The sequence below is a fragment of the Peromyscus californicus genome, unplaced genomic scaffold (assembly GCF_007827085.1).
Source record: "Peromyscus californicus insignis strain IS unplaced genomic scaffold, ASM782708v3 Scaffold_8__1_contigs__length_139910024, whole genome shotgun sequence".
Lineage (NCBI taxonomy): Eukaryota > Metazoa > Chordata > Mammalia > Rodentia > Cricetidae > Peromyscus > Peromyscus californicus.
This window is the reverse complement of record NW_026294606.1, coordinates 73,785,618-73,804,753: the sequence shown is the minus strand read 5'-3', so window position 1 is coordinate 73,804,753 and position 19,136 is coordinate 73,785,618. Positions and strand designations below refer to the sequence as shown.

Here is a 19,136-nt window from a genome sequence, read left to right as displayed (position 1 = left end):
CAGACCTAGATGGAGCTGTAACTCATTGCCAAAGCTCTCACCTAAAATGCAAGCCCTAAGCTCCATCCCAGCACTACAAAGAGAAAACAGATAAAAATGTAGCTAGATCTAGTGCTATATGGTATAGTCACTATTGTATATGGTTTATCACTGACGAAATGTTAGGCTCATGAACTATCATTGTAAGTGGGCTTGTATCAATAAAGCTGGACAACTGGATTAACATCAGTTGCTGAGATGCCACATTTGAATTCATACCTGGATGCAGATCTCTACTCTGCCTTTGCCGAATGCTTAGTTCCTCATTTTTAATCAGTCAGACGACAGTCTTGGATCACACCGCCTATTCCCAAAGCTTGTGAGAGTTAAACTAAGTAATACATTTATTCATCAACTTAGTAATTGTTTATTAGAAGCCAGCTCTGTGCCAACCATTGTTCTAGGTGCTGTGACTATCAGGAAAAATGATTTTTTTCCTGCCCATTAGCTTATGTGACACAGCAAATAAATAAGCAAATATGCAATTTTTGTAGTAAGACTTTCTGTGAACATGTTAAGAACAGAAAATTTCGAGTGAGAAAGGTGTCTGTGGCCATAGCCCCCTGAATGTACGTGATGTTGTTTGATCTGAAGTGAGAAAGGGAACTGAGCCCATGCCCACTGACTTCTGAAACATAAACAGTTGCTCCTACAGTAGCGTGGCTTAGGTAGTTGAGTGATCAATTACTGCTTTAGAGGGCTTCTTTCAGATTTCAGATCTCGGTGTGAACAGGAGCAGCCAGTTGATGCTCTGTTATTGAGAACTGTCTTTGAGCCTCCTTTTGTCTACACTATAGTATTCAGTTTTCATGTGGCAATAACCGAGGATTCTCATATGTGGCACCCCTTCTCCCCAGTGTTGCTACTTAGTAGGTAGCATTAGATTACCCGATACATGCATGTACCTTGTTACTCAGTTACATTCTTCTTTAAATGTCTGCGTCTTCTACTTCAGTGGTTCTCAAGTTTGGACACTAACTTGACACCGCATTTCTAACACAGCTCCCGGTGATGCTGATCCACACTGGTCTGGACCTTGAAAACTGTGGGATTTTTGTTGTTGTTTGTTTTGTTCTTTTGCATTCCACGGTGCTCATCATGGTGTTTATCACTCAGCTGGCCCGTTTTCTCTTCTCTGACTCTTTCCTTGACATCTGTTTCATGGAAACTGTTATCCTCACAGTCTAGTATTAGGGTCACTGGGAAATGTGTTAACAAAATAAAATTCTGTTTGGACTCTAGAGCATTCATTTTTCGTAAGTACTGTGGGTTTCCCTACAGGTGGGTCTGTAGACCACAGCTTGTGAAATACTGACTGTCTTAGTTATGGTTTTTATTGCTATGAACAGACACCATGACCACGGCAACTCTTATAAAGAAAACATTTAATTGAGGTGGCAGCTTACAGTTTCAGAGGTTCAGTCCATTATCATCATGTCAGGGAGCATGGCGGCATGCATGCAGATGTGGTGCTGCAGCTGAGAGTCCTACATCTTGCAGGCAACAGGAAGTCGACTGTCTGTCACACTGAGCGAAGCTTGAACAAAAGAGACCTTAAAGCCTGCCCCCACAGTGACACACTTCCTCCAATAAGGCCACACCTACTTCAGCAAGGTCACATCTCCTAACAGTGCCACTCCCTTTGGGGGCTGTTTTCTTTCAAACCACAACACTGACTGTATCCAGGTTGGTGATCTTCTCATTGTCACCACTGCACTGTATCTGTCTTTAACTGATTTTTATATTATCGTGTCATTGATTTATGTCTTCTTTTCTCCACCAGCTCTTAGAAGAAAGGAATGTCTTCAGTGTTTAGCACAGTTCAGTATTAGAAAGCAGTAGCCTGGGTATTGCTGTGTAACAAGCTTTGGCATTTGTTAGTTCTGTGACCTTCAAAGATCTTTAATCCCTTGAAGACTTTGGTCCTCGTTGTGCTCTGGTGGTCATTATATTTATTTATTTTTTTTATTTTATTTTTTTTTTTTTTTGGTTTTTCGAGACAGGGTTTCTCTGTGTAGCTTTGCGCCTCTCCTGGAACTCACTTGGTAGCCCAGGCTGGCCTCGAACTCACAGAGATCCGCCTGGCTCTGCCTCCCGAGTGCTGGGATTAAAGGCGTGCGCCACCACCGGCGGTCATTATATTTATTAACTATGGGAATTAGGAGCTGTGAGGTATGCGTGGCATATAATGTCATGAATATGCAGAATATGCTCAGTAAATGGAAACCATCAATTTGGCTGCTGTTATGGAAGAAGCAAATAAATGCTCATTTAACAAAAATCCTTACAGTCTCATGTTCGTATCCAAATTCAGGTTGTGTTTAATACTTTATGAGCAATCTCTACTCTTATTTTATGTGTGGGAGTTTTATTAAAGTACTGTAAAGTAAAACCATACCTTGGGCTTTTTTTTCTTTCCTAGGAAAGCAAAGAAACCGACTGGAGCCGATGGATACCATATTTGTTAAGCAAGTGAAGGAAGGAGGGCCTGCCTCTGAGGCTGGATTATGCACAGGTGCTAGTCAGCATGTCTCCTCAATTCATTTTATTTTTCCTAACATTTTCTATTGTATTTTTACCTTTTCTGTTCTTCTGGGTACCTCTGTCTCTTCACATCTGTTACTACTGTTTCTGAGATGAGTTATGTCTGTCTTGAAACTCATGGATGTAGCTGAACAGACAGAACAGTGGCACTTGATGAAGTATGGGCACTTTTAATTAAGAAACAGACTTGCAGTTTCTCTTAACTTACAGTTGACTTTTGACCAAAGGATTACAAATGACAAACTGATGAAGATACTTCTTTATAGTGTAATTGAGATGATCTTCGTCCTCTGAGTCTGGAAGTGCCTGGTCAGGCAGGTAGCATACAGAACGGCTGAGCTTTCCAGAGTACTTGTTAGTCCCTTCATTTCCAGGTATCAGTGGAAGTGGTCTACTGAGGTACACTTAATAGCTGCTTGCTACTATATCCTGTTAATTTGGTTTGTGATTTTAATAAAATTAATTCAAGGTTAAAGATTAACAAATACTATAGAATATTTTTATTGTTTTTATGCATAAAACAATTTAAAATAGAAATCGACAGCCTCTATAAACTTCTTTTAGTCCCCTTTGAATAAAGTGTATTTTCAGCTACAAATAAGTAGTGAGTACCACTACTAAGATTTACCAGGATGCATTGTAATTATCTTTATCATCATATTTAAAGTGGCCCTTATTTTAATATCATTAATATGTATGATATATATATATATATATATATATATATATATATATATAGTATCTACACATAAGGAATTCCATTAGAAGGTATTACCTATCATATTCCAAGTGTCACAGTTTTGAGAAAATAAGTTGGAGATGATGTGATAAGCACACAAAAAAATTTCCCATCCCTCTGTCTTTTGCCTTTCTATTCCTGTTTTTCTTAGTAATCCAGTATTATCCCCCATTAAAACAAAGAGTAAATTAATAGACACAAAGTAAAAAATATATATATATTTAAATTTTATAGTACACTCATCAATTAACCAGATATATAGATTGGGAGGACATTCTAAAACAAATCAGTGGATAAAATCAGATAATACTGTTGAAATGTTCACAGTCAACATTTGAAACCTGGTGGGCAAGTAGAGGAGTAGTAGCTGGTAGTTCTGCCAGTCTTTCCAGCTGATGGGGAACAGGAAAGGAGCAGCGCTCTCCTGGGGCAGTACCATCGCAGTTAAGTACATCGGTATCAGAATTCTTTCTTAGAACATTGCTATACTTTATGAGAAGTTGTGTGCATTAACAGGTAGATTTCTTTTTGTAACAGGCATTTAGAAAATATGCACGTATATTTTAAAAATAAGGGCATATTGGGTCTGGGGTGGATTTCAGGCAGCGAGTAGCTTGACCCCAGCACCACCAAAGCAGTGAAGAGGTGGGAGCAGTCTCGGCCTTACTTCACAGTTACTCAAAGCGAAGTCTTTCAGGAGTTCCTAATGTGTTGTTTTGTTTATTTTCCTTTTTTCCCCTTCTCCCTCCCTCCCTCCCTCCTTTCCTTTCCTTTCTTTTCCTTCTTCTTCTTCTTCTTCTTCTTCTTCTTCTTCTTCTTCTTCTTCTTCTTCTTCTTCTTCTTCTTCTTCTTCTTCTCTCTCTCTCTCTGTCTCTCTTCCTTTCTTTTAATTATTCTTTGTAAATATTCTTTGAAGGTGACCGTATTATAAAAGTCAACGGAGAAAGTGTCATAGGAAAGACCTATTCCCAAGTAATTGCTCTCATTCAGAACAGGTAAGATTCTTGAAAACTGGTTAATTTTGGTTAAAACCCTATAGAGCAAGTAGGTTTCATAAAGTGCTGTGCTCCTGTAAGGGACTGGGGTGATATTCTATGGATAATGCATCTGGTGTTGCCAAGCGTTAGCCCACTAATTGCTTAGTGGGCTTGCAAATTTGAAACATTTACAATGTAAAATCCTTTGGGGTTTGAGAGCACAATTGTAGATTTATTATGAGTTTTCCACTTTGATTTGAGGTGACAAATATATAATTTGTTTACAATAAATATAGAAATAAATGCACACTTGGTCTTCTAAAAAAAAATCTTACTGAGATGCATATTTTTAATGTATTTTACCTAACAGTCTTATTGAATAAAACCAATGGCTTATATTCTTTCATTTGTTTTAACAATCTTAGCAAGATATTCTTTTTAAATCCATTTGCCTGTATTCTACAGAATAATAGAATTTTGAGCTCTAAAGGTAAATACATATTTATAGAATAAGTATCTGTAGGACCACAAAGACAATTTAGTCTTTCTTTCTTTCACCCACACACTTAGAAAATTTTAAATAACCTTTTTTTTTAATCCAAAGTCAAAGAGGTTACAATATTGCATTTCTGTTCTAAGAGGTTCTTCCCCAATTCAAATCCATAACTTTTAGATTATTGAATGGTTCCTCTTAGCTTTATTCACCTGTTTATAACTCATTTGAAATTCTTTATTTTCTAAAAGGTAAGATTGTATGTGTGTGTCTCAAGTCAAAGACAACCTGGGATATCTTCTTCCTCAGGAATATTATCCACCACCTCCTTTGAGAGAGAGTCTCATTCCCTGGAGCTCACCAGTTAGATTAGACTGGATGGCTAGAGACCCCCCCCCCCCACACACACACACACACACACTGGAATTAAAAGCTCGGGCCACCACACCAGAAATTTTTAGCTGGGTTCTGCAGATCCACTCAGCAAAGCACTTTGTACTATCTCCCCACCATCCTACGGTTTTTATCAAGGATCTCTAGCTATGTCTACAGCAGTTTGTGCCATAGTATAAATTATTTATACTAATGTCCTAATGCATTGTGATGTTTTTACAGTGAAATGACATGATCATGATTAATTGATCTCAGAGTATTCTATTTGATGTTTGAATATTTAATGAAATTCCTAGAGAAGCCAAGTCCTGAATGGAATGTAGGTGATGGAGGCAAAGCTTCTGCAGGAGAGATGCGCACATTCTTCCTTTCCAGTAACCAAGATCACCACAGCTACACCAGCATACCGATATATAACCTAATCTCTGTTTTCCCCAAATCCACGTAATTCCTCTCTTATGGGCGCTTACGGGTGCCGATCTTACAGAGTAACATGAGAATGGTAGTCTTAGAATTTCAGCCACAAGCCATTTGATAATGACAGAAAAGTTGTTTATGACATTGCTTTCTTTCAGGAAGTTGTAGCAGTGGGCCAAGCAGCTGAAAGCCACTGGGCTGCTGCAGTGTGCTCATGTAGGGCTTCACTGCCGGGGACTTCTCTGGACATCGTAGGTGTTTTCTGCCACCTGAAATGTTGAATTGCAGTGGCTTCCCTGTGTTGGTGGATGTGTTTGCACCTGTGGCTCATTGGTCCCCAGCCTCCTGAAATTTATCAGCCTAAACAGACATGGACAAATTACTGGATTCTGAACTTTTTTCCATTTTAGGTTGGGATTATTTATTAGTCTCTGAGGGTATTAAAGGGAAGCTAGGATAATTGTTAGATTAAGATAGTTCCACTGTCCTCAATATATCTAAGTATAAATCCAGGCCATGTCACAGGGTTCAGTTCAGTTTTCCTCCTTTCTCCTCCTGTTTCCTTCATGTGCTGCAGATCAAACCAGGGCCTGGCAGATGGTCTTCCACGGCCCTGGGACCCAGGGAACTGTCTCCATCACAGCTAACGGAAATCTGCAGTGCTGGCATAAAAATCTTTAAGCTGTACCTATAATGTTCTAAGATTAAATCTTATGGATAAAACAAATAGTTGATATGATAATGAAAATCGAAATTGAAATGATTCTGGTAGAGGTGATGGTGAACTGATGTTCATCACGCCTGAGGCTAAGATGGAATTTTCAAAATTAGGAAATTTAAATCTGCTTAAAATGTTAAATTTGAGGGGCTGGGGTATAGCAAGCTATAGTCCAGAACTTAAAAACATCAAAACAAGAAAGTTGCTAGAAGAGTGTTTAGTTATTTTGTGTTAATAAATTTTAAGTTGATAATAAAAACCTATAATTTGTCTTATGGCTTAAATAAGCAATAAAGAATCATACTCTGATATTCTCATAAGTTTTGTCCTAAAATTACTTATTAAGTAACACTTTTTATTTCTGAATTAGGGGCACATTATGAAGACAGCTCACTTGATTATGAACTATGCAAACTTATGTGGGGATGCCCTTTTTTGTATGTCACTTAGCTCTGTATTAACAACTTTTTTCATGTGGTTTGTTTTGAAAGCAATGATTTAAAAATGCTCCTAAGCAAAGCATTCTGAGTTAGAGTTGCTGCTCAGCCTCCCGCCTCCCCTGACAGTGTTGTGCTCAATTTCAGTGACACGACACTGGAGCTCAGTGTTATGCCAAAGGATGAAGATATTCTCCAAGTGGTAAGTTTTCTCCAAACAGAAAATGTTTTATGGACATGAATATTAAGATGATTTTGAAAGGAAGGTGAATTGCATTAAAAAAAAAGATTTCAGAACAAAACAACCTCCTGATCCGCTTAGCAGAATTTAGATTTCTGTACATTTTATAATAGAGACTGTTGCCTATCATTTGGAATTAAGTAATATGGGACTGTTTTATAATTCTACCAGAACTCCTCTGGAGCTAAGGGCTGAACCCAGGACCTTGGGCTTCCTAGGCAAGCTCTCTACCATTTAGCTAATTCCCCAACCTCTAATTTCACAGTAGACTGTTAATGTTACCATTTAGGATGAAATTCCTGAACAGTTAAGCTAAGTTACATTGTTGTCCTTTGACCCTAAGGCCGGAGTGTATATGCATATCCTTAGGAATTAAAACTTCTATTCACATATTAAAAAACAAGAATTCTAAGAAAGTAGATGCTAAATGTTCTCATAACTGTTACTCTTTTAAGTTAACCCTGCAGCTTTGTTAATAGTGCTGACTCATTACTCTAGAAGTGTTCGTTGTGAATGGACTCTAGAGCTTAGTAGGAAATACGCTTGAGGAAGTGAAACAGCGTGGGTACAAACATGAACATTTAGTCTAAACACTTCCCTGATTGTTAGAAAGAAGTATGTTTAATGGAATATTTAACACCCAAGTGTAAATATTACTTAAGGTAAAAGGAAAATAAAAATATAAATTTCACTCAAAGTGATGTTTTCAGTGTAGTCAGCAGGTCGGTGACACTCCATTTACACGCAGGCAACTGGCATACAGTGGTGACAGTCTCCACGGTGACTTGTTTTTTTTTTTACTTACAGCTAAATTCAACAAAACAGGGAATGTAATTTCAATGTAGCCCAAAAGCTCCTAAACAGTTGTTTTTTGTTTTTCGAATCAAAAAAGTCAGTAAGGACACCCTAATGGTTCATCTTATTTGCTGACATAAAATACGAATTAGCTGAAATTCATGGAGATCAACCCCAAGTGTCCTCAAGGCATGCTGGCTTTATTTAGGAATGACTCACTATTGATCACAGAACGTTCTTCCTAAGTATGTGATGGGGGCTGGGGAGACTCAACCAGGAAGGTGTCGGTGCAGCGCAGGGGCAGAATGCTACCCATGAGCGAGAGTGACGCTCAGGGACTGGAAGTGGGGGGTCTTCTCTAATGCCCCTTGACACCGGTGCCACAGGGTGCTCTGTGAATTCAGTGAACCTGCCGTCTGAAGACTTAAAGATAGACGACTCTGGAGCTGAGTTGTCAGGAGCTTCAGTTACTTTTCCTCAGCAGCAGCAGCTACTGGGGGAACAGTGTGGCTGGTATTGTCCTAAATTTCTAAGTTTGGAATTGAATGCAGACTTCTGTCACTGTCTGCTTGTGATAGATGAAGGATAGCAAACGACTTCGTGCAACCATGAGAACAACTTTCTAATAAGATCAGAGATGACTGGGCATGGTGGTGCATGCCTTTAATACCAGCACTCCACAGTTAGAGATAGCAGATCTCAGTGAGTTCCAGGACAGCCAAGGATGTTACACAGAGAAACCCTGTGTCAAACAAACAAAAATCCAAACAAAAACCAACCAGAGGAAAGCTAAGTCATTCTGCTGTATAATTCTTCACAGCAAGTATACAATAAAAAGAAAGTGCAAAGCATTCCAAACATAGGGTGGCATGGGCATACAGGTCTAGGCTCAGCAACAAGGACTGTGGTGAAATCTAAAATTGACTCTTAAAATCGATTTTCAATCATAAATTTAAAAGCATGTACCCTTAATGATAAAAGAAAATTCCATCTTTATAACTCAGCCTTATAACTCATTTCAAATCATTAAGAAATCAAAAGGGTGAATGTATAGCATAGAATTAATCATAATATGCATTGTTCTGTGAAGGGCAGCAGGATATGGCTACTTCTTTTCTGAAGCATACTTTTATGGGATTATAGACAAGCATTGTCTTAGTATTTCTATTGCTGTGATGAGACACCATGTCTATGGCTGCTCTCATAAAGAAAAATATTTAATTGGGGCTGGCTTACAGTTCAGAGGTTTAGTCCATCATTATCATGTGTGAGCATGGCAGCACATAGGCAGATATGGTGCTGGAGAGTAGCTGAGAGTTCTACATCTGGATCAACAGGCAGCAGGAAGAGAGGGTGACACTGGGCCTGACTCAAGCTTTTGAAACATTGAAGTCCACCCCAGTGACATTTCCTCCAACAGGCCACACCTCCTAATAATGCCTCTCCCAATGGGCCTATGGGGGCCATTTTCATTCAGACCCACAAGCATCATTTTTGGAACTATTATAAATATGCAAAGAGAACCAAAGGTTTTGTTTTTGTTTTAACCTTACATAGAAATATGCTGTGTTTTAGTATAAATCCTGGGGCTTAACTATTTCACAAGGGACCTTGAGGCCATACATAAGTACTTACATTGAGTTTAAATTTGTTTTTAATTTTGAAGAATCCATTTGGATTTAAAAAGAAAAACAAAATTAAGAGTAGCTAAATAAATAATTCTTAATGATATTGATAGCAGTGATCATATAATTTCAGATAATTTTTTTCATACAGTATGACTAAATATCATCATAAAAGAATATAAATTGATACCATTATATAAGAACATAATTGCTTTGTTTGCTTAAGGAGTATTTTGTACCATTTAATTGGTGCCCACTGATAATTTAAAGGTTCCCTGATGGGTACTTAAAACATTGATGTGTCGGACCATGATTACTCATTGAAAGATTTGGTGCTGTGTAATGGAAGGGAATACAACACAGTTACAGATGTGAGAAAGTTAGAATTAATCAATTCTCTCCCGGAATGTAAAATCATATCTTTATACTCAGTGTTCATTTGCCTCAAAAAAAGTGTATATTCTGATTCCATCCAAATGACCTATCTTATGAATACTTCTTTGTGTAGCCCAAAGCATTCTTTAGATGTCATGGGAGAAAAAACATTTTGCAGTTGTGAATTGTCTATTCCTAACTTGCTTCCCCAGTATTCCTTGGGACCAGTTTGTGCCATTGTGTATTTATGCTTCCTGGGATTGCTGTCTACAGCCCTGAGTTATTCTGTTGTACAGTGACCTTAGGAATACTGTTGATTTCTCCATGGGTGGTTAACTGGGGAGACCATTTATTCCCAAATTTAGTGTCTAGAATTTTTGTATAGAAATTGTAGTTATATCTGAAGAATACAAAAATTTAAAGTATTTAATAGATAATGTTCCTCAAATTTGAATAAATGAGTTACCATTAAATTATTACAGAATGGCCTTTCCAAGCTTGGGTAAAACCTATGGGGAGTAAATATGTGTATGTTCTCTTCGAGTACAATGTGTTCTAGTGCCGTAGAGGTTTGCCAAAGCTCACCAGCTTCCCTGACATTGCTGGCTGTAGGGATCTGCCCTCCTTTCCAGGCAGCACATGAAATTACACAAACCCATCACAGGAAATACTACAAGATAGTCCACAGTGCTTAGACCATTGTGTGTGTGTGTGTGTGTGTGTGTGTGTGTGTGTGTGTGTGTGTGTGTGTGTGTGAGTGTGACAGAAAAGCAGTGACATGGACATAATCAGCATGAAAAAACTAGGCTTATGTCTAGGTACACACCCAAGATGCACACCTCATGTTCAGATTGACAGTATTTATGCTATAAAAATATTATGGTGTGTATGTGTGTGTTTATAGTTTTAGCTTTGATTTCTCACTCCATTCCAGACTGTGATCTGTAATACTCATTACCTTTCAAGTTATACTGTGGAAGTGATATTTTTATGTCTAGTTGATAGTTATTTCATAAATGAATAAAACACTATAAAAGACATTGTGCTGAAAGATCTTAATTTTTGAGTGAAAAATCTATTTAAACCAAGCAGTTGTTTCCTGCAGTCAGACAGTGAGGTCTTCTGTAGTCAGCTGACAGCTTGTGGTTATGCTCTGATCTCCCAGGGAAGGAGGAGGTTGCACTGTTTTAAATGCATAATAGAGCATTCATTTAGTTTTCTGGAAGCAGAGACGAGGAGCTCAGGGGAGAAGAGAGGCAGCGATGCTGCCCGTGTTGAAGGGAAGCTCTTGTGGCACGTTATCAGATAGCAGCGCATACTGGAGGACATATGTGTCAGGGATACGTGCCACCAGATGTGTTCTGCTTCCAAGAGTAGGCAACAAATCCAGTAAGAACAGATAAGAGCTCGAGAATGAGATGCTCAGGTGGATACTGAAGTTATTCTTATGCTCCACTGCCCTTTACCTCTCTTGGTACCTTCCAGAGAAATCAGTGTAGATGTATTTTTAGCTTGCTGTTTCCAGCATCAATATGACAACATGCTTCTGTCTTTATATCAGTAAGCAGCTTCTACTGTGTTTCCTATTTTCTGCTAGCTACAATTTACAAAGGATGCCACAGCGCTGGTAAGAGACGCACAGTAGCCATTTCCTTATTTTTTAAGTCGTGTTTCATAGAGATTTGTAACAAGCCGATCTATTAAAAATTGTAAGTTTGCTTAATCATACTAATTTGCAGAGAGTGTATGTGATAAATGGTTTTCCTTCCTCTATGTTTTTGTTTGTGCCCTCTATAACTAGTGTTAAAGCATATTTCTCTGCATCTGTATTGTTTAAGCATCTCACCCTCTCCCTCTCCCTAATCCTTTGCTGTTATTTGACTGTGTGGTGTGGAGGTAGGATGTGCTCCTAGCCAGGAGTGAAGCGCATTGCATCAGGGGCGACAGTCACCACACCTAACTGCCTTGGAGCTGAGCATAGTCCCGTGTCGCATCCATGAGCTCTGTTGGTGTGGATTCTTTCTAATTAATTTCAGTTCTTAAATTTTCAAAAGCATTGCTAGATAATTTTATAAATCTTTTTTTAAAAAAATAAGAGCTGCATGCATGCTTGTTAGTAATTGAAATGTCTTCAGTAAAAGAGACCGATTTACAAAGTAATGTTTGCTTAGCTTAAAATAAGTTTATATTCAGAAAGATGAATTATCTTTTTCATATTTTTTTGCTCTTAGTATGTGCTACTTAATTTCTTAAACATGCACATTCATTGACTTTAAATATGAAAATAATTAGCATGGCTATTTAGGGGCTTAATTTTTCAAGATGGATTATTTCTTTTAATTTATAATTAATTGACAAACCATTTCAGTAAATGTTTTGCTTGTTATAGTATTACTGCCTTAAATAACATTCTGATATTTTGACTTTTTTCCCTTGTAAACATTAAGAATCTTTTTTTGCTGGGATTTATTAGACAGTCATTTAACCTGTTGATTGCTGAAAGATCTTAAAGCTTAAATGGAGAGATTTTAGTAGCATGCTATGTCTGGTTGGTTAGGAGCAATATTATATGCCTCAAGAACCTTCTGGAAAAATTAATGATTGCAGTTTGTGTGTATGGCACGTTCTACAGTTTATTCAGTTTCTCTAAGAATAATTCTTGTGAATGTACCCTGTGCTGAGCTTTGCATGCATGCCATAATAAGCATCATTCGGGATTAAGGTAGGGCTTATTTAGTCACATAGTGAACTACAGACTTGACAATTATTTGTGACACCTCTCTCTGATTTTGTACAGGCGTATTCTCAAGATGCCTACCTGAAAGGCAATGAAGCTTATAGTGGCAATGCCCGTAACATACCTGAGCCTCCGCCGGTTTGCTATCCCTGGTTGCAGGCCACTCCTTCAGCCCCGGCACAGCCAGCTGACGCAGCTCCTCCAGACTCATTACCGAACAAACAGCAAACCAGTACACCAGTCCTGACACAGCCTGGCCGGGCCTACAGAATGGAAATACAAGTGCCTCCATCACCAACAGATGTTGCAAAGTCAAACACAGCAGTGTGTGTTTGCAATGAAAGTGTGAGGACTGTCATTGTGCCTTCTGAGAAGGTTGTAGACTTGCTATCCAATAGAAACAACCATTCAGGTCCTTTGCATAGAACTGAAGAAGTAAGGTATGGTGTAAATGAGCAGACCTCTTCAAAAGCAGCGTCAAGAACCACGTCGCCGTCATCAGTTCCCACTGCCCATCTGAGTCATCAGACCACAGGCTCCAGAGTGTTGGAACCTTCTGGAATTTTACTTAAATCTGGAAATTACAGTGGACATTCGGAAGGAGTCTCAAGTAGTAGACCTCAGGCTGTGGATTCTCCTTCTGTGTCTGTCAATCACTATTCCCCAAACTCCCATCAGCACATAGACTGGAAAAATTATAAGACTTATAAAGAATACATTGATAATAGGAGATTGCACATAGGTTGTCGGACAATTCAAGAAAGGTTGGACAGCTTAAGAGCTGCATCTCAGAGTGCAGCAGACTATAACCAGGTGGTACCCACCCGCACTACTCTGCAGGTACGACGTCGTAGCACCTCTCATGATCGAGTGCCCCAGTCTGTTCAGATCCGGCAGCGCAGCGTATCTCAGGAAAGGCTGGAAGATTCTGTGCTGATGAAGTATTGCCCAAGAAGCGCGTCTCAAGGAGCGCTGACCTCCCCACCTGTTAATTTTAGTAATCACAGAACTCGTTCATGGGATTACATCGAGGGACAGGGTGATACAACCACAGCGGGAGTCAGTTCTGAAGGTCAAGTGCCCGACTCAAAAGGGGAACGAAAACAGACATATAAGTGGAGTGGCTTCACTGAGCAAGATGATAGACGAGGTATTTATGAAAGACCCAGGCAGCAAGAAATTCACAAGCCTTTCCGAGGTTCAAGTTTGACTGTGGCCCCTGTTGTTAATTCTGACAACAGGCGACTGAGTGGTAGAGGAGCGGGACCTGTCTCACAGTTTAAAAAAGTCCCACCAGACCTGAGACAGCCACATCCCAACAGAAACTTTACAACTACTAGTGGCATGTCACTGCCAAGGGGTGTTTCCCAGGACAGGTCCCCACTTGTGAAAGTCCGAAGTAATTCTGTGAAAGCGCCTTCTACTCCTGTCTCAAAATCATCCTTCAGCCAGCACTCACTGATTTCCACAAAAGACCAAAGGCCAGTCAATCATCTACATCAACATGGTCCACTGAGTCAGCAGACATGGTTCAGACCGGAAAGCACCCTTGATCACCAGCTGGGGACCGCGATGTCCCCATGTTTACCTGGAACTTCTGCTAAGACCGGGCCTCAGCTCAGTGAGAACTTGGGAACCTCAGACTTAGAATTATCTGCCAGTCCAAGGAATGGAGATTTAAACTTACAGGAGGCTGAAATTCAGCAGCCAGATGTGCTAGATAATAAAGAATCTGTCATCCTAAGAGAAAAACCTCCATCTGGTCGCCAGACGCCACAGCCTTTAAGACATCAGTCTTACATCTTGGCAGTGAACGACCAGGAAACCGGGTCAGACACCACCTGCTGGCTGCCAAATGATGCTCGCAGAGAGGTCCATATAAAAAGGATGGAGGAGAGGAAGGCTTCAAGCACCAGTCCTCCTGGTGATTCCCTGGCTTCCATCCCGTTTATAGGTGAGCTCATTCAGAGGCACTGCACAGTGCCGACTATGTAAAAAACGTGTTCAGAAAAAAGTGGGATTTATATTCCATAGACATCTTAAACTGTACTTCCAAAGCATTTTTTTTTTTTTTTTTTTTTTTTTTTTTGGTTTTTCGAGACAGGGTTTCTCTGTGTAGCTTTGCGCCTTTCCTGGGACTCACTTGGTAGTCCAGACTGGCCTCGAACTCACGGAGATCCGCCTGGCTCTGCCTCCCGAGTGCTGGGATTAAAGGCGTGCGCCACCACCGCCCGGCTTCCAAAGCATTTTAAGTGTTGTTTACTTAGTGGTTATCATGCTCTATTTCACCGCCTGCTCAGGCTTTCCTGTACTGTAGCTACTAATCTTTTTTTTTTTTTTTTTTTTTGGAGCTAAGGATCGAACCCAGGGCCTTGTGCTTGCTGGGCAAGTGCTCTACCACTGAGCTAAATCCCCAACCCCTGCATTGTATCTAAAAGAGCTGCTTATCAAATGTGTCCATAGATGTGCTCCAGGCAGACCCACATTTGTACTTTTGATTGCACATCTCTCTGTCAGAGTAGAGCGTACACTGTGAGAGTGCTGGAATTTTAAATCTGTAGTTCATGTCATCATTCCCTATGCCTAGAACACTGCCTGGAGGAAAGAGGCACTCATGCAGGAAATAGTTGTTAAAATAGTAGCTGAATGATACTTTGCGATGATGACTAAATGTACTGAAAAATGGAGGGAAGAGGAAGGAAGGAAAGGAATTATGTCATAATTACCATGCAGTCCTAAGACATAATCTACAAGCATAGTTATAATAGATATACTTAATAATGTCTTCATTTTCATAAAGGAGAAGTCTAGAGTACAGAGAACTACTTCCCTAAAGGCACTTAGAAATGAAGGCTCTAGGTTAGCTTGATTCAGTGTCAGAAACACTCCAAGGGCACTGTCCTCTATGAAGCACATTGTAAAGAGGGACCATGTAGCTGGACTTTTCTCCAGTCCCACCCGGACCCACAGCCGCTCAGACCCAAGTAAACACACAGACACTTACATTAATTAAAACTGTTTGGCCTAATGGCTTAGGCTTCTTGCTAGCTAGATCTTACACTTAAATTAACCCATAATTCTTATTTATGTTTAGCCATGTGGCTTGGTACCTTTCCCAGTTCTGCCTTTACGTCTTGTTTCTCATGGCGGCGGCAGCTGGCAGCGTCTCCTGACTCAGCCTTCCACTTCCCAGAATTCTCCTCTCTCTTATCCCGCCTACATTATACTTCCTGCCTGGCTACTGGCCAATCAGCGTTTTATTTATCAATCAATCAGAGCAACACATTTCACAGCATACAGAAGGACATCTCCAGCAGGACCATGCGTCTGTGTGTACACAGGCCTTGCTTTGCCACCAACGCCTCCTCTTACAAGGTTGTGAAAGGCTCTCCGTAGCTTTGTGATGTAATGTTTGTCAGTTTCTTACTTTTTCCTTTCTAGAGAAACTATTGAACTGTCAGGTGGCAGCATCCAAATCAGCCTGAAAGGAAGAGTCTGCATAGTGTCAAATTTTTATACATAGGATATTTTCATTGTGAGGAGTATTTCAGCCAGAATTATACCACCTGCATGTTTGTATCCTTACTGTCAAGCCTACTGAGTACTTCCTGTTGTACATAGAATTTAATACCTCATCTATATAGGTACTGAGGACTAATGGTGTGAGTGTGTGTGTGTGTATGTGTTTTAAAGTCCTACAACCTGAAGCCATATTTCACAGGCCACTAGGATCTCACCAGAATGACAGCATTACATTTTCTTTCTGTATAATGAGAATGTTAGAATAAGATGACATAGAATAGTTTTTTTTTAAAGTGCTGGCTATTATCTGTTAATACTTAATCTTTCTAATCCTATGAAGTGCAGAGATAAAATGAAAATCAACTATTTTATTAAAAAGCAGCCATTAACTGAAATCTAGAATCGTTATCTATGTAATTCTGTACATAAGCAGATTAATGAAAACAGACCATATTCATTAAGAATGAAATGCTCAGGGCTGGAGTGATGGCCCAGCAGTTGACAGTGCTTCCTGGTCTTCCAGAGGATCTGAGTTTAGTTCCCAGTTCACCCACACCAAGTGTCCTCCATGGTATCTGTACATGTGTGATATAGACTCACATGGATGCACATACAAAACAAAAATCAAGCTGGGTGGTGGTGGCGCACGCCTTTAATCCCAACACTCAGGATGCAGAGGCAGGTGGATCTCTAAGTTCAAGGCCAGCCTGGTCTACAGAATGAGTTCTACTACGAGTTACACAGAGAAACACTGTCTCAAAAACAAAACAACAAAACATCAGTCTTTTTAAAAAAGAACGAAAGTGCTCACTGACTCCCTTCATTGATTTTGAGTGCTTAATAAAGCCTTTCTCATAATTCCTACAAATAAGCACATCTGTTTTAGGCACTTCCTGAAGTTACACAACAAAACTGCACTTAAATCCCGCTTACCTACTTCACACGTAGCCTGTGGTCACTGTGGCACTGGTTACACTACACCAGGAGTGGAGGCTGAGATGCCTGAGGTTCTTTGACTGTTTCCTTCCTGTGGAAACTGTCCATCACATGATCAGCCTCCCAGAAGTTCCCGAGCCTGAGGTGGGCAGCTCGGCCTCTCCTGAGTTCTTACAGCACATTCCAGCTTTTATACTGTTTACTGCTACTTGAAGTAAAGACACTGAAAGGAATATAATTTTAGAAAATAAGCTTTCTTTTTACCTCATGTATTTACCCTCTTCCTTGTGATGCATTTGACTTTTTGATTAAAAATCTTGTATTGAAACATTAAATTCCAAAGACCTTGTTGTGTTAAGTAGAAGTTGCAGAGCTTCTGTGTTCTTTTTGAAATCATAAAACCTCAGTCCTTAGTGCCCAGCTTTAAATGTTACCCTGTGTTTTTCATTGCTGATTGGTTATATAATTACATATTCTAGGGATAGTAGGATAGATAACAAGATCCAAGTAGAGAGAAGAGAATGTATGCAATGTTCTTAAAGGGCTTTCCAAGAGCACAGATTAGGTTGTGTTACTGAGAAACAATTCAGCAGCCAAAAAAAAATGAAAAGTGTTAGCTTACTTGGGAAAACAAGCTTTTGTCTTTTTACTATAGCACTCTTCAAGTCCTTAATACAGTACTAGATGCTATGAACTTCCTAGATTTAGTATGATATCTCAAAAAATCTTTGCTAGTCCATTCCTTTGTTTAGATTGTCTCTGGGGTTAGTGTACTATAAGCCACATTTTGGTGTATGTTGAGCTATGTTTTGTGCTACTTCATTCAAGTGTTAAGTAACAAAGAAAAAAATTAAGGCATGCTTTTGTGCCATCAAACCCAGAGGTCCTCTTGTTTTAATAATGCTTTTTGTTACTTGAAAACATTATAGATTAGTGCCCTCAAATACCAAGTGCCTTGTCTTTTCCCCAAAACGGCAGTGTAGAGCCAGTCCACTGATTTAGCTGTCTATCAGACAGAACTAATGTCTGACAGCAGTGGTTTTCAACCTGTGCATCATGACTGCTTTGGGGCTCAAACGATGCTCTCACAGGGGTCACATATCAGATGTATTTACATTTGTAACAGTAGCAAAATTAGTTATGAAGTAGCAACAAAAATAATTTGATGGTTGGGGGTTCACACAACATGAGGAAATGTATTAAAGGGTCGTAGCATGAGGAAGGTTGAGAACCACTGTTTCACAGGAAGAAAACTCTCCTTACATTGTATTACATATTTAACATGTATCATTAATCTTATATTACAACCAATGTAGAAAAAAAATCAACATTTCTTTTTTAAATCAAGAATATTAGTTATTAGCAGTAGTTTGCAAATCTGTTACACACATACATATACTTTACAAGGCTACATAAGTTTTGAGTACATCTTCAGATTCCCTTATAGGCAAATAGAAAATCCAAAACGATTAACGCTTTGTAGAATGGAAACTGAGTAGGCTGAGCAGCAGGTGCTTAGGAGGCAGGATGGCTGATTGAACCAAGAAGCCAAGGCCAGCTTGGGCAACACAGACCTGTCTCAGTAAAAATGAGAAATGGAGCTTTATTTCTCTTCTTACTCACCTCTGTCGATTTAAATAAAAAGAAGTGGTATTTGCTGTATTAGAATAGCTTTTGAAATGGCTGTGTCACAACTAGGTTTGTTTTAGAAGGCTGAAGGCCCACCCCACCTCATCCTGCTGTAACAGGTACTAAGAGGAGAGGTAAATTTACCTAGGGTGTAGAAAACATCAGATTCTTCACAATCTCATTTTAAAAAAACATTTATTATGTGTATGGATTTTTTGCCTGCATGTATGTCTGTGTAGCACATGTGTGCAATGCCTGCAGAAGCCAGAGAAAGGCATCAGATCCCGTGGACCTGGTTACAAATGGCTGTGACCTGGCTATGACCTGCCATGGGGCACTGGGAATAGAAATTGGTTCCTCTAGAAGAGCATTCAGTACTCTTAACCACGAACCATCTCTCTAGCCCTTATTTCATTTCTTTCATTCCCCTCCTCCCTCCCTTCCTCCCTCCCTCCCTCCCTCCCTCTCTTTTCAAGACAAGGTCTCGCTAGGTATCCCTGGCTCTCCTGGAACTCACTA

General features: G+C 39.6%; 1 protein-coding gene across 12 annotated transcripts in view; it reads left to right on the top strand.

Annotated features, from left to right (window-relative positions):
• Positions 1-19,136, top strand: part of Arhgap21 (Rho GTPase activating protein 21) — a 126,025-nt gene that overhangs the window by 80,592 nt on the left and 26,297 nt on the right. For 8 of the 12 annotated variants that reach the window (XM_052729385.1, XM_052729387.1, XM_052729384.1 and 5 more), the window contains 5 exons: positions 2,462-2,554; positions 4,239-4,317; positions 6,905-6,959; positions 11,391-11,420; positions 12,591-14,484. In XM_052729385.1, coding sequence (XP_052585345.1) covers positions 2,462-2,554; positions 4,239-4,317; positions 6,905-6,959; positions 11,391-11,420; positions 12,591-14,484 — 2,151 coding nt within the window. The remainder of the gene's footprint in view (positions 1-2,461; positions 2,555-4,238; positions 4,318-6,904; positions 6,960-11,390; positions 11,421-12,590; positions 14,485-19,136) is intronic. The other 4 variants (XM_052729391.1, XM_052729390.1, XM_052729389.1 and 1 more) reach the window with 1 other exon arrangement.